At 41.6% G+C, this 20,191-nt stretch overlaps 1 protein-coding gene across 1 annotated transcript in view; it reads left to right on the plus strand.

Annotated features, from left to right (window-relative positions):
• LOC309565541 (5-hydroxytryptamine receptor 3A-like) overlaps positions 1-20,191 on the plus strand; it is a gene marked incomplete at both ends in the record, with an annotated part of 64,900 nt that overhangs the window by 25,202 nt on the left and 19,507 nt on the right. Inside the window, 4 exons of the mRNA XM_082270499.1 lie at positions 1,248-1,292; positions 10,913-11,019; positions 11,682-11,854; positions 17,982-18,118. Of these exons, the coding sequence (XP_082126625.1) occupies positions 1,248-1,292; positions 10,913-11,019; positions 11,682-11,854; positions 17,982-18,118 (462 nt within the window). The remainder of the gene's footprint in view (positions 1-1,247; positions 1,293-10,912; positions 11,020-11,681; positions 11,855-17,981; positions 18,119-20,191) is intronic.

Below are 20,191 nucleotides of genomic sequence, written 5' to 3' on the forward strand. Positions count from 1 at the left end.
AAGGGGACTCAGATGTGACAAAAGTTATACCCTCATATTGCGTGTGACATATGATTGCCATCATCCCATTTGATCATTAGAAGTACATGTGGTTTGTCTCCTCTTGTTTGGGATTTTTAAGGCAGTCGAAAAAAAAAACGAAAATATCAAAAAATATGATAACATATAAATATTTATTGAGAATTTATTAAAACATCAGTGCATAAATCCTACAGCCGCATCAACCACATAAATAGTGCTTAGCAAAGCAGTGGTTGAATTACTCGATTTGTGTGAACACATTGATTACATCACCATATATTCACGTTAATGAATCATAATAATAACATTGGTTCAAAATGGATTGAAAAAGAAAAAAGCCAAAAAGGGAATGCAAAAGGGGAATAAGATGTAAGGGGTGCCATGTGGTCTCTGCTGTAAGGGGGGCTTTGGGAACCCTAATTTAAGGGGGAATGCTGGGAACTCTGATGTAGGTTTAAGTGGGAGGTTTGGTGAGCCCAAACCCCCTGACATCAGAGATCCCCTTTACACTAGAGTCCACAGTGTTCCCCCTTAAAAATACAATTTTTCAGTACGTGGCTACAGCGATCAGGTTTGGCTTGATGAAAAGGTGGTAACCCTAGTGCAGCATGATATCTGTGTTTTGTCACCTGTTTAGTTTTTTTGAAAAGTTGATGGCTGCGCTGGACTGACCTGCTCGATAGATGGTCTGTGGGTGGGTGGTAGGTGAGAGAGGACCACTTGGGGAAATTAACTCCCAATCAATCTGGCCTGACTGGATGAAAAAAAGCAGTGGACCCTTGTTAAGGGGTCTGGGCTGCTACCTTAAGATACGGCCTAGTGCTCGTTTCCAAAATTTCTAGTGGTAGTTGGTTAAAGGAGCGCCCAAAATCAGCAATAAGAATCCCACTTGGATCAAAAGATTGTCGTTTTATTGGTAGCAGAACATGTTAAAGCCAACGTGTTTCGGGGGAATAGAGACTCCCCCTTCTTCAGGGCATAAATGTTTGCTATTCGTATCTGCAACCGGTTATGCTGTTGGTTGCGCTCCTTTAACCGACTACCACTTGTCATCTGTTTGGAAATATCAGTTGAAATACACTTTTCCTGCTCTCTGAAATAGGGGCATCCATCAAGCCCCCTATTTGTGGGCAACTGAGAGAAGTAATATGCAAAATGTACAAATAGCAAATGTTTACATGTGGTGTTCCAAAGTGAAAACTTTTTCCATACCTTTTTCTTTTCAGGATACAAACACACAGACGCTGACAACATTTTTATGGTTTACCCTGGTAAGAGAACCATTGATACTTTTTTCTCTCTGCCTAAATATGCTAAAAATATGTTCTGTGATAGTTAACATTACATAAGAAAATGATCTTGCCATTTGTAAAAAGATCCTCAGGGTAGCTCTCAAAACACCTTTGGGCCTATATGAATTTAACTGAATGTATTTAAAGTGGAACCAAACTGTATCCAAGCACCACAAACTGAAAATGCTATTTAATTATTTTTAATCGTTTAAAGCAAATTTACCCCTTCGTTTATGACTACGCCCTCGTTCACATATATGAGATGTCAGACATCGCATGTGATTCGCAGTGCACTGCTCTGCAAATCACATGCAATGTCTGTGCGTAGCGAATTAAGCCACACAGATTGTATGGCTGAATTCACATTGCATTCAGACCATAGTCGCACAGGACCCTTTTTTTGGTCCGCACCTATGCGATCCGATTCATGTCTGAACTGACAGTTCACACTGCGATATGCGAACTGATCTGGGGGTGTCATTAACTTCGTATTGACAGCCCCAGTGATTTGTATATGGCAGTGCGAACTGCCTGCTAGTCGAGTGCGATGCGGGAACCCGCAGTGGATTCACAGGGTTCCCGCATCGCATGTGTGAACCTGCACTCCATAGTTTATTTTGTTGCGAAATCTCCCCCTGGAACTTTACTGTGGCACACTATGGTTCCCTCGCCTCCCCAAGACTTCCTACTACTCTCCTCTTTCTCCCCTCTCTTCTTCTTACCTCCTTTTTCTTTCCTTTTTTCCCTTGCTTCTATCTGTCTAAAGTTGTTTTTTTACCTATAAAAATAACAAACATTTTATACTTACCTCCTCTGTTGCAGTGGATTTGCACAGAGCAGCCCGGGTCTTCCTCTTCTCGGGTCCTTCTTCTGTAATCCTGGCCCCTCCCCCCTGTTGAGTGCCCCCACAGCAAGCAGCTTGCTATTGGGGCACCCAGGCGGAGTCACAGCCCTCTGTATCCATTCAGACACGGGCCCGACCAGGCCCCGTCCCCTTCCCCCGATTGGCTAGCAGACTTTGATTGACAGCAGCAGGAGCCAATGGCACTGCTGCTGTGTCTCATCCATTCAGGAAGGAAAATCTTAGTCAGCTGAGACACTCATGGACATCGCTGGACAGAGAAGGACCTCAGGCAAGTATTAGGAGGGCTGCTGCACACAGAAGGATTTTTATCTTAATACATAGAATGCATTAAGATAAAAAAAACCTTCTGGCTTTAAAACTCCTTTAATCCTTTGTTACAGCAACATTGGTGTGGTCGGTTGATGCTAGATTGCCCCCCCCACCCCTTTTTTTTTCTAGTCCTGTGGTTCATGGACATGTCTTTGAGGGGCCATATTGCGCTATTAGTTCTTCTTTTTCCATCCTCTTTATTGAGGTCCTGATGTTTTGCCCTTCATTTTTTATACTTACCCTAGATCAAAAGGGTCTATGTATGTAGTTTTTATATACAGCAGTTCTACACTGCAAACTACTGGTATTTCAGTTGATATTGTTGACACATACTGTATTTCTGTTGTAATACTTCTCTCAGGCTTCTCTCTTTAGAAGTGACAATGTTGAGTGGGGAGCTGAGGGCCAGAGCCAGAGGTGGTGGAGTTCTAGTTGCAATGGTCCAGTTTATAATTTTCTTGATTTTGAAAAATGCATTCCATAAAAATGAACATACTACCTAGACTACTTTATTTTTTAGAACAGTTCATGTAGCAGTCTCAAGAGGAGAGCTAAAAAGGCTATGGAATAAAATCAGCCAATATGTTTGGGGCCATAGGAAACCCGGATTAATAGGTTAACGTTAAATACGCCAATGCTTCATTGTAGCATACCATCATACGGCTCAGATAGCTTACACTGTTATAAAAAGACACTCTTCCCAATGGGTCTCTATAGAAACTTTATAATGTCCTCTTGGATCAATACAACTCTATGAGAATCTAATTATAAAACATTACTAAGATTGTACCTGGTGCCAATTATGGTAGCAAAAATGTACCTGCAAGCATTTTCGAATTGCTTCAGAAATTGCGGCCACACAGGAATCATGTTTCATATATAGAGGCAGTGTCCCAAATTAACCAGGTTCTGGATAACAATCCTTAACTTAATTTGCTCAGTAATGGGAGTAAATGTTCCCAGATCACCAAAAATCGCTCTTTTTCAAAAACTGAATACTGAAATCCCAAAAAAGGCTACAAGATCTCTTATGTGGTACTAGCTACAAGAATTGTAATTGCACGATGCTGGAATCAGTCAATGGTGGTATTTCACTATGTTAAATAAAAATTAAGACACAGAGAAAGAGATGTACACCGCTCAGGCAGTTTGGAACTTCACAGTCAGCCTTGTGTGCAGGACCTCGGATCGCCACCGCAGACAGGATACAAGAGAAATGGTAATGGATTATAAATTGGATTATGATCAATGACAAACTCACATGCCCGCTCCAATAAAATCAAACCAAGTTTGACAAGACATGGGATCCTAGGACTTGATATATGTCAGTGGACTGGTGAGGCTTTGGAAACACCTTCTCTATTGGTTCTGGTAAATCCCTCCTTTTAACTACACTTCATTTTCTTTAACATACTTCTTTCCCCTCTCACTCCTTTCTTTAGCTGTATTTTAATTCAGCACCAACAAATATTGTACTGTTAGCTTATCTCAAGGCTCATTTATCTTCTATTATGTTCTGTAGAGGATAGGCTGTAAGTTATAGAATTAAATACACCTGATTTGTGCATATACAATACAGTAAGTTGTTTATGAAGAGCTTACAAAACCAATAAATGGGCACGTGTTCATTGCAACCAAATGGTCTTGAGGGTAATTGAGCTTGTACCAAGATATTTTTCCTCCCATTTGGGAATTATTTGTTTTTATTCTATATGAAATATAAAATAATATTGAAATGGTATACCTTCCTATCTACAAAGGCTAGTAGCATAAGGATTAAGAAGAGTTCACGTTGATTGAGAGAGTTAGTTCTGTTTTAAAGCATATCTAAACTCAAGATATCAATAGAGTGCAGCTTATTAGTCTATGAATGAGGTAGACTTTTTGTTTTTTAGACTTCTTTTCCTGTATTTTCACCTGGTAATCCTACCAGTTAAATGCTTTCTATCATACGACACATATATCCGAAATGGTCACCTGGGAGCAATCTTTATAGGAGTCGAGCTTTACAGTGCCGTTTTCTCTGTACAGGCTAGCCTCTGCCTGATCCTTCTGGGATAATCCTTTTTGCAAGGTCCCAGAGTGTGGATAAAGTATTTCAAAGATGTGATTTCATTGGTGGTGAGGGAATCCAATATGGAGAGCGGACTTGTTTCATGACTAGTGGGACAGAACTTTTCAGAGAAAGCCAGGGATGCTTCTGTCGCTATTGAATACTTCCGCTGTCATTACCCAGTTCAGGGGAAATAACGCTAGTCTTTGTCGGGAATAAACATACTGTAGTAACAGGCTATTACAACAACATTACTTCCATTACAACAGGGAGAAGGCAGATGTATTAAATATATTCCTTTCTTTAGTTTATAAAGAGGAAGAAGATGGATTTAATAAACAAACAGTAATACTAATAACAATGTACTGAATGTACCATTGTGGTTGACAGAAACTGGGGTTAAAAAAAGGCTAGAAAAACCTAATGCAAATAAATTTCCAGGATTAGATAGCTTTTACCCTGGAAGTCCTAGAAGAGTTTAGCCTACCATTGTTTCTAATTTTTAAGGACACTTTACTGACTGGTAATATACCATCTGATTGGCAGAAAGCAAATGTGGCACTTATATTCTTAAGATGTACACCAGGTAACTACAGACTAGTCAGCCTAACATCAATAGTATACAAGGTACTAAAAGAAATGGTAAGGGACAATATTAAAAACATTTCCTGCGAAAATGGTATCATACAACCATCACTGATTTAATAAGCACTGTTCTTCTCAGAACAACCTACTATATATACAAGTAAGCAGTATTTAAATGAAGGAAGGCCAGTGGGCCAGTGGACATCTGGGTTTTGCTGAACCATTCGATCCAGTACCCCACAATTGCTTAATTGAAAAATTAACGTTTATTTCCAATGAGTAAATTGTATGTACAGTGCATCTGGAAATTATTCACAGCGCTTTCTTTTTTCCACATTTTGTTATGTTACAGCCTTATTCTAAAATGGATTCAATTCATTATTTTTCTCAAAATTCTACAAACATTACCCCATAATGACAATGTGAAAGTTTGTTTAAAATCTTTGCAAACTTTAAAAAAAAAAAAAAATGAAAAAAAAAAAACAAAACACATGTATATAAGTATTTACAGTCTTTGCTATGACACTCAAAATGGAGCTCAAGTGCATCCTGTTTCCACTTATCATCCTTGAGATATTTCTGCAACTTGATTGGAGTCCACCTGGGGTAAATTTAGTTGATTGTACATGATTTGGAAAGGCACACACCTGTCTATATAAGGTCCTACAGTTAATAGTGCATGTTAGAGCCCAAACCAAGCCATGAAGTCCAAGGAATTGTCTGTAGACCTCCGAGACAGGATTGTATTGAGGCACAGATCTGGGAAAGGGTACAGAAAAATTTCTGCAGCATTGAAGGTCCCAATGAGCACAGTGGTTCCCATCATCCATAAATAGAAGAAGTTTGAAATCACCAGGACTCTTCCTATAGGGATCAGGGGAGAAGAGCCCTAGTGAAGGAGGTTACCAAGAACCAGATGATCACTCTGACAGAGCTCCAGCATTTCTCTGTGGACAGAGGAGAACCCTCCAGAAGAACAATCATCTCTGCAGCACTCCACCAATTAGGCCTGTATGGTAGAGTGGCCAGATGAAAGCCATTACTCAGTAAAATGTACATGACAGCACGCCTGGAGTTTGCCAAAAGGCACCTAAAGGACTCTCAGACTATGAGAAACAAAATTCTCTGGTCTAATGAAACAGAGATTGAACTACTTGGCCTGAATGGCAAGTGTCATGCCTGGAGGAAGCCAGGCACCGCTCATTACCTGGCCAATACCATCCCTACAGGGAAGCATGGTGGCGGCAACATCATGCTGTGGGGATGTTTTTCAGTGGCAGGAACTGGGAAACTAGTCAAGATCAAGGGAAAGATGAATGCAGCAATATACAAAGACAGAGACATCATTAATGATAACCTGCTCCAGAGCGCTCTGGACATCAGACTGGGGTGAAGGTTTATCTTCCAACAGGGCAACGACCCTAAGCACATAGCCAAGATAACAAAGGCGTGGCTATGGGACAACTCTGTGAATGTCCTTGAGTGGTCCAGCCAGAGCCCAGACTTGAACCCGACTGAACATCTCTGGAGAGATCTTAAAATGGCTGTGCACCGATGCTCCCCATCCAACCTGATGGAGCTTGAGAGATCCTGCAAAGAAGAATGGAAGACACTGCCCAAAAATAGGTGTGCCAAGCTTTTAGCATCATACTCGAAAAGACTTGAGGCTGTAATCGGTGCCAAAGGTGCTTTAACAAAGTTTTGAGCAATGGCTGTGAATACTCATGTGCATGTGATTTTTTTTTATTTTTTATTTTTAATAAATTTGTAAAGCTTTTAAATAAACTTTTTTCACATTGTCAGTGTGAGGTATTGTTTGTCGAGTTTTGAGGAAAATAATGAATTCAATCCATTTTGCAATAAGGCATTAACAGAACAAAATGTGGAAACAGTGAAGCATTGTGAATACTTTCCTGGATGCATTGTACATGGATAGAAAACTGGTTACAGGAACTTGTTCAGAGGGTAGTAATAAACACATTTTACAATTGGTATAGGTTTGCAAACAGAGTGCCCAGGGTTCTGTCCTGGGACCAGTACTGTTTGTCTTGATTATAAACGATACAATGACCGAAATAAATAGCTCAATCTCAGTATTGGCTGATGATACCAAGGTAAGTAGGGCAATAACTTCATATCAGGATATAGAATCTCTACAAGAAAACCTAGATAAAATAGAGGAGTGGGAAGCTATATAGTATCAGTGGCGTAGCGTGGGGGGTGCAGGGGGGGCCGGCCGCACCGGGCGCAACATCTGGGGGGGGGGGCGCATCCGCATCCGCAGTGTCACTCTGTCTGTCTGACTCTGACATACACAGTTCACACACTGTCTGCGGCTGCCTCCATCTTTAGGCTGGGAGATGTCCAGCGCAGCCGCCCTATGGCTGAAAATGGCGGGTCGGGTGGGGGTGGACTGTGCCTCACCTGTCCATTGGTGTAGGGTGGGGTGGCGTTGCAAGCCAAGCCCCACCTATGCCGTCTCTCCTTACTGCTCAGTCAGTTTAGCAGCGAGTGAGTCAGCAGCCTGGCGCTGTCATGGAGTGGGTTTTTTTTTAATCACCTGATTAGAGCCAGAGGCTCTAATAGGCTTCAAAAAAGGGTGGACCCGGGGTGCAGAGCAGTGCGCCCCGAGCCCACCCATTGTGTGACAGTAGCGAATGAAAATTCACTATTGTCACACGGATCCTCCTCCGGCCAATCAGGAAGCTGGCATGAGACCCGCTTCCTGATTGACCAAAAGGCGAACGCATGCCTTTGGCTGAGGAGTAGGCGGGAGGACTCGAGGAGATGTGAGGAACTGAAGAGAATGCAGGTAAGTCTCTCTGCATTGAAGGGGGCATGCATGTCTGTCTGCATTGAAAGGGGGCATGCTGGTCTCTCTGCATTGAAGGGGGCAAGCTGGTCTGTCTGCATTGAAAGGGGGCACGCTGGTCATTCTGCATTGAAAGGGGGCACGCTGGTCATTCTGCATTGAAAGGGGGCACGCTGGTCACTCTGCATTGAAAGGGGGCACGCTGGTCTCTCTGCATTGAATGGGGGCATGCTGGTCTCTCTGCATTGAAAGGGGGCACGCTGGTCATTCTGCATTGAAAGGGGACACGCTGGTCTCTCTGCATTGAAAGGGGGCATGCTGGTCATTCTGCATTGAAAGGGGGCACGGTGATCTCTCTGCAATGAAAGGGGGCACGCTGGTCATTCTACATTGAAAGGGGGCACGCTGGTCTCTCTGCAATGAAAGGGGGCACGCTGGTCATTCTGCATTGAAAGGGGGCACGCTGGTCATTCTGCATTGAAAGGGGGCACGCTGGTCACTCTGCATTGAAAGGGGGCACGCTGGTCTCTCTGCATTGAATGAGGGCACGCTGGTCCCTCTGCATTTAAAGGGGGCATGCTGGTCATTCTGCATTGAAAGGGGGCACACTGGTCATTCTGCATTGAAAGGGGGCACGCTGGTCTCTCTGCATTGAAAGGGGGCACGCTGGTCACTCTGCATTGAATGGGGGCACGCTAATCTCTCTGCATTGAATGGGGGCACGCTGGTCTCTCTGCATTAAATGGGGGCACGCTGGTCATTCTGCATTGAAAGGGGGCACACTGGTCACTCTGCATTGAAAGGGGGCATGTTGGTCTCTCTGCATTGAATGGGGGCACGCTGGTCTCTCTGCATTGAAAGGGGGCACGCTGGTCATTCTGCATTGAAAGGGGGCACGCTGGTCATTCTGCATTGAAAGGGAGCACGCTGGTCTCTCTGCATTGAAAGGGGGCACGCTGGTCACTCTGCATTGAATGGGGGCACGCTTGTCTCTCTACATTGAATGGGGGAACGCTGGTCTCTCTGCATTGAAAGGGGGCACGCTGGTCATTCTGCATTGAAAGGGGGCACGCTGGTCATTCAAACTTGTATTTAGATGCATTTTACTTTAATTACATCAGTATTTTCATAACAAACAATACATGTGCTTAGGGGGTAAGGGTTTCTTTAACTAATCTAGTGGAAGAGACTCGAGTGCTAAAATCCCGCGGGTTAGGGGGCGCAAATTACTTGCCTTGCCCCGGGTGCTGACAACCCACGCTACGCCACTGTATAGTATGATTCAATATAGAAAAAAATGTAAATGTAAAGTTATGCACTTGGGAGCTAAAACTATGTATGCAATAAATTGATATAGAGTTCATAGAAGGGCTATGAAATCAATAAGAGGATGAAGGATCTCTAAGTTATAAGGAATAATTGCAAAAACTATCCTTATTTTGCCTGGTGAAAAATGTCACTTAAGAGGGAATATGACCACAATATACATATTTATCAATGGTGACTACAGTGTCAGGAAAAAACTGTCTATTATAAGATCTCTGAAGAACACATGTGGCCCCAACATGAAGCACTGGAAGCATGAAATGCTAGAAGTGGTTTAATCATAAATTGCGTAAAGGGTTTTTACTGTCAGAGCAGTGAGATTGCAGAACTCCCTTCCACGGTACGTGGTATCTTTTCAGAGCATAGTTTACTTTAAAAAAACATTTGAACAAGTTTCTCAGCAAACACAATATACAAGGGTTTGGGAATTTGTAGCGACACACACACTCTGAAAAGACCTGTGTCTTTATACAATCTTACCTTCTATGTAAGTATGTAACTATAAAAACATCAATGCTAATTTCTCAGAAAAGCAAGCTTGGCTTTTGGGCTGCATGCTTTCCCATTATATTCACACACAGATCCCAGTTTCTGCATCCAATAATGCTGGGGGTTATTTTATTACTGTATCCAATTACTAACTCTTGACCTCTGCACTCAATACATTACATACTCCTGATCTGCACTCTGTATGTACCTTACTCCTGACCACTGCATCCTGTGTGTTACTTACTCCTGACCTCTTCACTATGTGCATAACTTTCTCCTGACCTCTGCACTCTATACGTTACGCACTCCTGACCTCCACACTCTGTACGTTACTCACTCCTGACCTCTGCACTCTGTACGTTACGCACTCCTGACCTCTGCACTCTGTACGTTACTCACTCCTGACCTCTGCACTCTGTACGTTACGCACTCCTGACCTCCGCACACTATGCATTACACACGCCTGACCTAAACGTTACACACTCTTTACCAGAAGTAGAGTAGGCATAAGTTTTATTTAACCATACCATTTTAATCCCCTCCCACTGGTACTGCAATTTGGCCTCACCAGTCATTCGGCATGGTGCAATAGTTGTGCCATAATTAGTCCCATTCCATCCCTGCCCCTACCCTATGCTCTCCTATACCCTGAAGTACTGGATATCGCACTCGCTGTGATGGAAGAAGATGTGGTGTGGGAATGCTGCCAAGGTAAGTATTGCTGGGCCCTTGCAGAGACAGTGTCACTTAGCCCTGCATGGACAAGGTGACAGTATCTCTTCAAGTCAGGAAGGAGAAGTTCTACATACAGAAGATTGTACAGAAGATAGTGGTAAAAAAAAAAACAACAAAAAAAAACCTGGCTACCAGTGAGCAGTTCCTTATGGAAACCCTCATTATGTTATACACATTTTATTTTGCATATAGCACACAGATACAACCAAGTGTAAATCCATACTTACAAGTGTCAGACTGTAAATAAGGAGAAAAAATACATCTAAAGCACATCAAAATGCATTTGTGGAAATATCCAAACCTTCACAGATCAATGATACCGTTTAAACCCATCTTAGGTGATAAGCCCTGGGTTCAAAACATTATAAAAATTGCATGACTATAAACTGCTTAACATACAAATGTTCTTATATTTCATGATGCAGGAATGGGAAAATGAATATATATCCTGGAATCCAAAAGATTATTGTGGGATTGAAAGCTTTTTTGGGTCATTTGACATCTGGCAACCAGACATCTATATTTATGAAATGTAAGTCTAAAATGTACATAACATCTTAAAGAGAAGATCCAGATTACATTGTATTACTTTCAAACAATGCAAAAGATTACATATTTATTCTAATATATGTTAGAGAGTAAAATAAGCCAACATATTGTATTACATTTTTATTTGTTCATTCTCATATATACCAGCTTTTGAAGCCTGCTGAGCTCTTCTTCAGGCATTTTTCTTTGATGGCTAACAAGGTACAACGCTCTGCTGCTATCTTGTACATAGTTACACTTTAAACAGTCTAGAACAGGGCTTTTAAACCAGGGTTCTGTGGAACCCTAGGGTCCATCCAAAGGTTGCTAGGGGTTCCTTGAGCAATGGGTAATTTCTGCCTCTCAGATAAGTTCCCAATGACACAATTTTTCCTTTTAGCTATCTGTAAGGAGGTAAGTCTTCCCAATCATGACAAGAGTAAGGAGCATTCTTCCCACTGACTGTCACACTAATGTGTCATGAGTTGTAGATTTTTAATTTTTAGCAGGGATTCCTCGAGACCAGAAATGTATCTCAAGGGTTCCTCTGTGTGTGTAAGGATAAAGCATTTCTATAGCTCAGGGACAGGATGAACTTTATTGATGAGATAAATTGAAATTTGACCTAAAACTAATTTTTGTTTCATTACATGTTTTATTATGCAGGACTGAGGCAGATACCAAGAATCCTGTTATTCTGTACCACAATATTAATTATAATGGAACCATCAAAGATAGCAAACCATTACAGATTGTGAGCACCTGCAATCTTAATATTTTCATGTACCCTTTTGACATCCAGGAGTGTTATCTGTCCTTCAAAACGTTTGATGAGAAAAGTAAGTTTCTTAACCTCATAGGTTGAGTCAATTAGAGAATGTATTAAGTCTGTAATGTTCCCTATGATGATATAAATAAAACAACCAAGAGTATTCCTGATTATACCTTTATAGACTTCATTCTACATGACATAAAAAACCCAACCTTAAACTAAGTAAATGTACACCACCATTTTGATTGCTAGAGTGATGTGCATCAATAAATACTGTGCCTTTACACCAAAGCCGACTCTCTTTTAATAAGTCAGCTTAGATGCTGCCTGCCTGTATGCTGCCTGACCTTGGTGACTGATCCTGTGCCCTGGGAGAATTGATGAGCTGTGAACAGATCCTGTACTCTGAATACTCTTCCCCCCCATCTTCCCCCCCTCCCATTCACCCTCTTTTTACCACCCCCTATCTCTCACCACCTTCTTTGGTTCTCCAACCCTTTCCCATCTTCTTCCTTTCTCCTTCTTTTCTCTCACACCCTCTACTTAGTCGTGGCTAAAGTGTTCATTGTCTTAACAGCTGCGGTTAAAGAAGTTGTTCTTAGACTCAGGCAAAGTAATGGCTTTTTGTGTGCAGAAAACCTTATGTAATAAAAGAGTTTATTTTTTTTAATAATGATCCTTTGTACTGAGGTTTATGGCTGACTGTGATACTGTCACTTCTAGAAATTGGGATTATAATTGAAATACAATATAAGTATAGTAACTATGGCATATGTGTACATTGTTTGACTGTATTTCTCCTAACCCCAGCACTTTCTGTGTGTTACATACTACAGAGCTCTGCCTTCTGTATGTTTCTTACTCCAGACCCCTGCACTTTGTGCATTACTTACTCCTGAATTCTGGCCATTACTTACTCCTGAGCTCTGCTTTCTGTTCATGAATTACTCCAGACTCCTACACTCCATGCATGACTTACTCCTGAGCTCTATGCACTATGTACCCCTGAGGTCTGCATTCTATGTGTACTTACTTCTGTGACCTGGTTGTTACTTACTCCTGACCCCTGCATTCGTTGCCTTACTTTTTCTTGACCAGAGAAAAGTAGGCTTAGGTTTTGGTTAACCATACTCCTTTAGGTCCCCTCACTATTAAGTGCAAATTTGCCACACCCACCATTTGCCACAGTGGCATCATTGCTCTACTTAAGGTGCCTAAGGATCTTTAACAATTTTAGTTGCACCCCTGACTTGCATAAGGACCTTATTTGCAGGAACACCAGGAATTGTTTTAATGAAAGCTGTACATTTAAAAGATTAAAAATGTTTTCGTAGCATTAAAAGAAGTGGCATATCATCTTTGGGTGCAGTGTGTGCAGGAAAGGGGGGACCTACCGTGCCCTGACACAAACTGCGCACATAAATAAAAGTCCATAGCATATCTCTGGGCCCAAAGTGGCAATAGCTAGCACTGCAGCCATGGAACTTTTTTAGATAAAGAGAATGAAACCTATGCGCTGCTAAGCGGGTAAAAGATGAGAGGGAAAATATGGATAAAGATGACGGACTCAAAACGAACATAGAAGGAAATAAGCAGCCAATTCTGTATTTATCACAAAATACAAATAAATCGTAAAGGAAGGGGTGAATCAGCGCTAATCCTTTAGAATGGTGAAGAAACCAATCAAGATGAATAAATAAATAGATAAAGATGTCAAATAATCAATAACACACTGAAAGGTGTGGGAAACTATTAAAGTGCAGGAAATCTTGAGTGATGATGAATAGTATAAAATCAATAAAAATATACAACATCCAATAATCAATTCATCCAATAAATAAATGGAACTTTTTTAATTTCCGCTGCTGCTTACAGCCACTGCTAGTAGCACTGGCAGAATGATATGTAGCTGCCTCGCTCTCCAGTAGCAACCAGCTATAAACAGCTGGCCGCCGCGTCCTTAACAACCGATGAGTCATCAGCTCTAAGCGGGGTTCCCCACTGACAGCTGATTGGAAAAAAAAGTTGCCGGCAAAAAAAAAAAAGAAAAAATGGTGAAAAATAAATGTGTGGGGGCAGCTCTCAGGTCCATACTAGGCCCTTCTGTTTTGGTATGGATTTGGAGGGGACACACCCACACTAAAATCCATACCAGACCCTTATCCAAGCATGCAGCCTGGCAGGTCAAGAAAGGGAGGGGACAAGTGAGCGCCCCCCCCTGAACCATACCAAGCCGCTTGCCCTGAACGTGGGGGGTGTGGGTGCTTTTCCCCATGTTGATGGGGACAAGGGCCTCTTCCCGACAACCCTGGGTGGTGGTTGTGGGGGTCTGCGGGCAGGGAGCTGATTAGAATTTGGATGCACCCTTAAACATTGGGACCCCCAGATCCCAGCTCCCCCTATGTGAATAAGTATGGGGTACAATGAGCCCCTACCGATTCACAAAAAAAAATGTAGAGTTACAAAACACAAAAGACAGTTTTTGACAAGTCCTTTATTAAAAATTGTGTCTTCTTCCTCCATTGTTGCTTCATCCTTTTCTCTCTCTGGTGTTTCTTCTCCCTCCAGTGTTTCTTCTCTCTCTGGTGGTATCGTCTCCCTCTGGTGTTTCTTCTTCCTCCATTGTTTCTTCTTCCCCTGGTGTTTTTTTTTCTCTTCGCTCTGGTGATGTTGTCTTCTTTGTCCACTGCCACTAAAAATAACAAACACGGCCATGTTTTTTTTAGCTGTATCTACTCCTTTTCCCTCCTCCAATGTGCAAGCTCTCCTTGTCTTTCAGCTGTTCCTCAGCTTGTTTAATTAAGCTTTAGCAATAAAACCTTGAAGCTGATTGGTTTCTCTGCATAATTATGACACAGGGCAGTGCTGTAACATGGAGGATCTTTTGTGTTAGCCCAACTGTGTTATGTAAGTTCAGTAATGGGTAGGGGGGGCTGTGCATCAATAGGGACTTTGGTATGCCATGCTTTAAGAAGGAAAACACAAGGGAGAGGGGTTTCCAGTCCAAAATGCATAGAAAAAGGATTTTAAGACATGCAGCATTCCAAAACTACAAAGCTTGCAATAGGAAATGCAAGAGCTAAAATAGATTATGAGAGATACATTGCTGGGGCGAGTAAAAGAAAAACCCACATTTTTTTCAAATATATTAATAGTATAAAAGCAAGACAGAACATATTGTCCCCATAAAAGATGATCAGGGGAAGTAGGTCACAACTGACAAGGAGAAGACAACTGTATTAAATACATTCTTCTCCTCAGTTTAATTGACCGAAAATGAGGGGTGTAATAAACAACATAGTAATGTTAAAAATGTATATTAAATGTATCCTTGTGGCTGAAAGAAACCTGTGTTCAAAAAAGACTAGAAAAACTTACTGTGGATAATTCCTCAGGACCAGATGGGTTGCACCCAAGAGTTCTGAAAGAACTTAGCCATGTTATAGCCAAACCATTGACCCTACTTTTTAAGGGCAGCATACTGACTGGAATGATACCAGCAAAAACAAATGTGGTACCAATATGAAATCTGTTCTTGCCAGACCAACCTTTTAACATTCTGTGAGGAGGTGAACTGCAATTTGAATATAGATAAGCCTGTTGATATAGTGTATCTAGATTTTGCTAAGGCATTTGATACAGTACATCACAAACTTTTCATTTAATTTATGTACAGAAAACTGGTTGCAGGAGCACATCCAGAGGGTGATGATAAATTACATATTTTCTGAATGGTCAAACATTTTAAGCAGTGTGCTCAAATATATATAGGATAGAAAATATATAGGATGGAATAAGTAGTTCAATCTCAGTGTTTAATGACTATACAATCTAACCAGGGCAATGTAATTGCAACAGGTTATAGCAGCTTTACAAGAAGACCTAGTTAAAACAGAGATGTGGGAAGATATATGGCAGATGAGGTATAATATTGAAAAGTGTAAAGTAATGCACCTGGGAGCTAAAAATGCATTCGAGTTACGCACTAGTGGGAGAACCTCTGGGACAATTGAGGAAGGTAAAAGATATGGGGGTCCTTGTAGATCACAGACCCAGCTAGCAGACTATCATCCTGCATTTAAAAGGATATATACTCACTACATAAAACTATAATTCTACCCCTTTACAAATCACTGGTTCGGTATGAAGTCCAGTTTTGGTCGGCAATCTTCTGCAAGAATGTCCTTGAAACAGAGAGAGTCCAGAGAGGGGCAACGAAACTAAGAAGGGAGCTGGAGGATCTAAGTTATGAGAAATGACTAAAAAAATTATTGGTGTATATAAAAGAGGTGCTGCGCTATTCCTAAACGATTAAATCATTTTTATCAAAATAGTTGATAAAACAATGTGATTGCAAAATCATAAGATGCTAAGTGATCATCTGAATAAATATCCTTAATAAATGTAATAAATCAATAATGGATGAAAGTAAAAAAAACAACAACATTAATAAATAAAATATAAGGATGACTCAAGTGAGAATGCAATATGCAACAACGCTCTAAAGTGAATTGCAGAAAGCCATCCAGCGGGGAGAGATGCTGGCTGCTGAAGTGACTGCACTGGAAGTTGATTGCAGGGCTGGGGACCCAGGCACCCTGCAGGAGATGCCCTGGGTGCCTGGCACTAAAGAGACCCCCGTAGTATTTCTCTTTTTTTTTTTCAAAGGATAGAGTGAGGTACTGTAAAAAGGCAGTTTTTAGGTGGACTGTCAGCAACATTAGCATGATTGACTCTAATCACCCCCAGCTAAGACTCTGGGGAAAAGCTAAGAAAATAAGGGAAATATCACAATTAATAGAACAAGTCGCCAATATGATAACAATTGAAGAACTAGCTTTTAATAAGTTGTTGCAGGCAGATATTGGTCTTTAAAAGGCTTTTTGGGTGTAAATCCTTTAATAGGAGGGCACATGAGAAAATGTACCCTAGTACTGCAATTTAAAGAACTCAAGAATAATTTGTTAAAGTAGGTGTACACCCAACCACTACAATCTTTTAAGATTTAACATGATGCCACTATGAAAGTCTACATTTAATTGCTACCTTTTATGATAATAACAGCTGGTGATACTGATATGAAGGTAGGACATTTTGTGTTGTGCAATGACAGCTCTCTGCCACTGTCTCCAACAATTTCCTGCCTGTAAATGACCCTGTCACATGCTCTCTCAAGCGCAACCATAACCTGTTTTGCTGATGAACATTGCCCAGGCATATTCACCATATGTTCACCATTTAAAAAAAGGCTTGTGAAAAAAACGATTGCAGCTAGCAATATTTAGAAAATACGCCCTGTGAAAAGCAACATGCATCCTGTTATCATTGCAGTGCATGTTGAAGGGAACAGATTGTATGAGGGCTGCAGGACATCAGCAGCATTGAAATCAAACAAAAGATGAAAAAAGGTAACACCCACCCCCAATTATCTATGATGCTCAGCAATTTGCTACCTACATGACATTTAGTAATGGTTCATGTCTATTTTAACAGACCTACCAGTGCCTTCAAGCCCCACACTATTCTCTCCCTATGCAGTTTGTCAGGAGCACTTCCTATGATTTGCCTATCACAGAAAGCACATTGTCAGTATGGCTGCTATGACCCTTTTATAGTGAGGGGACCGACTCATTCAAAGGTCCCATATTGGCCCTTCTAAACCTGCTGACCTAGGGTCAAGGGCCAGGCAGTGTGTTATGATTATAAAGAGTTCAGTCTGGAGAATTTCTGTATTCATTTGCTGGGATCATGAATTTCGAACCCATTGGTTCCATCAAAAACCTGAACCTCATCCTCATTGAACAACCTGTAGGCCTTGTTCGCACCATGTGTGCAAAAAAAAAAAAACTGATGGAAAAATGCGCAGATTTCACTTCCACGAGTTTACATCAGTTTTCATGTGTATTTCAATGAGTTTTATACCTGTTGCAGATTCCTGCTTTGAAAAAATCTGCACGTGATACTAGTGTTGCGGTGTGAACACAGGGCACATAGGGAACAATTGTTTTCTTTGTGCTCTGGCAGAATGCATGCAGGAAAACTCATGTCTCTGCACCGTGGTGCGAACAAGGCCTTACTACTTTAGTAAACTAATGTCAATATCTTTCATTATGAACTGCACAGATAAAAATATCTAAAAAAGCCTCAGTACAGTTTCTTACAACCATTTTATGATCTCTTTCTTTTCTTTGCAGGTGAGAGTGTTCAAATAATAGAGAAATATGATTCTGAAAAAGTACGTAACCTTTCGCAATCATCTTTCTTTAGCATAGGAGAATGGAACTTGCGAGACATTACAGTAATGCGGAATGACAACACGGTCACATATACGGTAAGATGATAGAAGCACATATGTATTCAAAAGGGATTTTTTGGCTAAAATCAACACTTTGCATGAACCAGTAGATCATGTTACCTTACCACCTTATTCAGCACCTACCACGGGCAGCCTTGATTGAATTGTCTTAGGCTGACGATACATGGTGCAAATTTCTTTCCTGGAACCCCCATCTACACAGACAGCGCTGACAGGGGAATCCCTCCTGAGCAATTGTCTGCTCCAGGCAATTGTCCTGTTATCAGAAAAGATAGTATGCCTACATTTTAAGTTAAATAGACAGTCTAGTAGAATTGCCATGAAATATGACAATAAGGAAGGTAAAACCAGGAAGCAATAGCGTGTGTATATAATGAGCAAATCTGATCCCTTCTCCTTTTAAAAATATAGATATATTGGCTTTAGGCACACTTGAGTGATGGTGCCTAATTGTACACAAAATAATTGATCATGCCATGCAACTCATGGTTACTAAACCGAACTTGAGTGAGTTTTCCAAAAAATGTTTAATAGTCATACCCCTCAGTACAAGTGTCCTCACACCGATCTGTATAGCACAGGTAGAGAGGAGCTGTGTCTGACCAGCTGTGACAAAGTGCAGTGCATCTAATGCCCCATACACATGTGCAGATTATCTGCAGACTTTTGTCTTCAGATTTACCTTTTCTATGTAGTGCAAGGGCCTGCCAGATTGCATACAAATTGAAAGTGTTTAGGTTTGACCTCATATTATATGGTTTTGGTAAGTCTGCAGACAAAAGTCTGCAGATAATCTGCATGTGTGTATGGGGCATAAGGTTTACCATACGTGGCACAAAATGTGTCCGAGTTCTATCAGTTGCAGCCACTGTTTGAGTATTCAGGCAGCCATGGGTGCTTGCAGCTGTCTGAATATACTGTGCCTTATAAAAGTATTCATACCCCTTGAAATTTTCCACACATTTTCTCATGTTACAACTGTAGAACACTCCTAGATAGGTGCTAGGAAGGGAGTGTAATTTGCTCTGCCTGCTTATCAGGAGAGTGGAAGGTAAAACCTAGTTGCTCTTCTGCTTATCAGGGAGCAGGATTTCTAGTCAGGCCTGTTGCATGTGTCCATGTGTGATTCATCCGGTCTGAGTGGGTGTCCCCACTGTGTCCAATAGGGGATCATGTTGGACAGTGGAGGAAACCCAGCCAGTGACACACAGGCTTTTGTGGCTGTTCCAGTGGGTTGGCACAAGCAGTGGTGCATCCTGGGATATGTTATAAAAGCCAGGGGCACATGTGGTGGGGGGTCTTTGGGCGGGAAGCCAAGTCCCAGAAGGAGAGTATGACTGTTTCTCCTTCTGCATCTGGGAAAGGTGGTCACAGGCAGTTGGCCTGGTGAACCTGAAGGTGTTGCTGAACGCAGAGGTCCAGTGGATGCTGACAAGTGGAGTTTGGAGGCAATGGTGACTCTGGAAAAACAGTGTCCATGAGTATAGAGGAACTTGCCCAGGGGTCTGCCTTATGAGGAGGTACTGATCCAATTCAGGGTGGGGGCCATAACCAAAGTTCTCCTGAGTTCCCAGAGGTAGATGAAGGTGGCCCAGTGAAGGTATATGCAGTATGGGTTAACCCTCCGTGCCCAGGTGAGTGATAGAGAGGAGGCTTCACACTCCCACTGTACCTTGCACTCATTAATTGCCTTTGCAGTTTTTAACCTGTTTCAATAAAGTACATTTTTTATCCACCACCTACCCCTGTTTGAGCCTTGAATGCAACTTCTTTCTGTTCATTTTTTTACATGTTTTCAGTTGCCTGGCTCGCCAGCTACACGCAGTTAGGTATTTGGATGGTTATATTTGAATTTGGTGTCACATCCTCACGCCCCAGGATCCTTAGGGCGTTTGAGTGATTTTCTTGTGGTCCTTTCCCGTCCCTTTTTCCCCCAATTTTTGTATAATTAAATAAGGAACCTTTCAAAACATCTTCACTTCAGTGGCAAGGTGAAGCAGCGGCCTTGCCGCACACTACAGCTAGTTGTCCCAAATATTGTGCATAGTTCATAGTTGGAGTATCCCACTCATCCCTTCTCCTATCCCA

The sequence above is a fragment of the Pelophylax lessonae genome (assembly GCF_965119305.1).
Source record: "Pelophylax lessonae genome assembly, chromosome: 10".
NCBI lineage: Eukaryota > Metazoa > Chordata > Amphibia > Anura > Ranidae > Pelophylax > Pelophylax lessonae.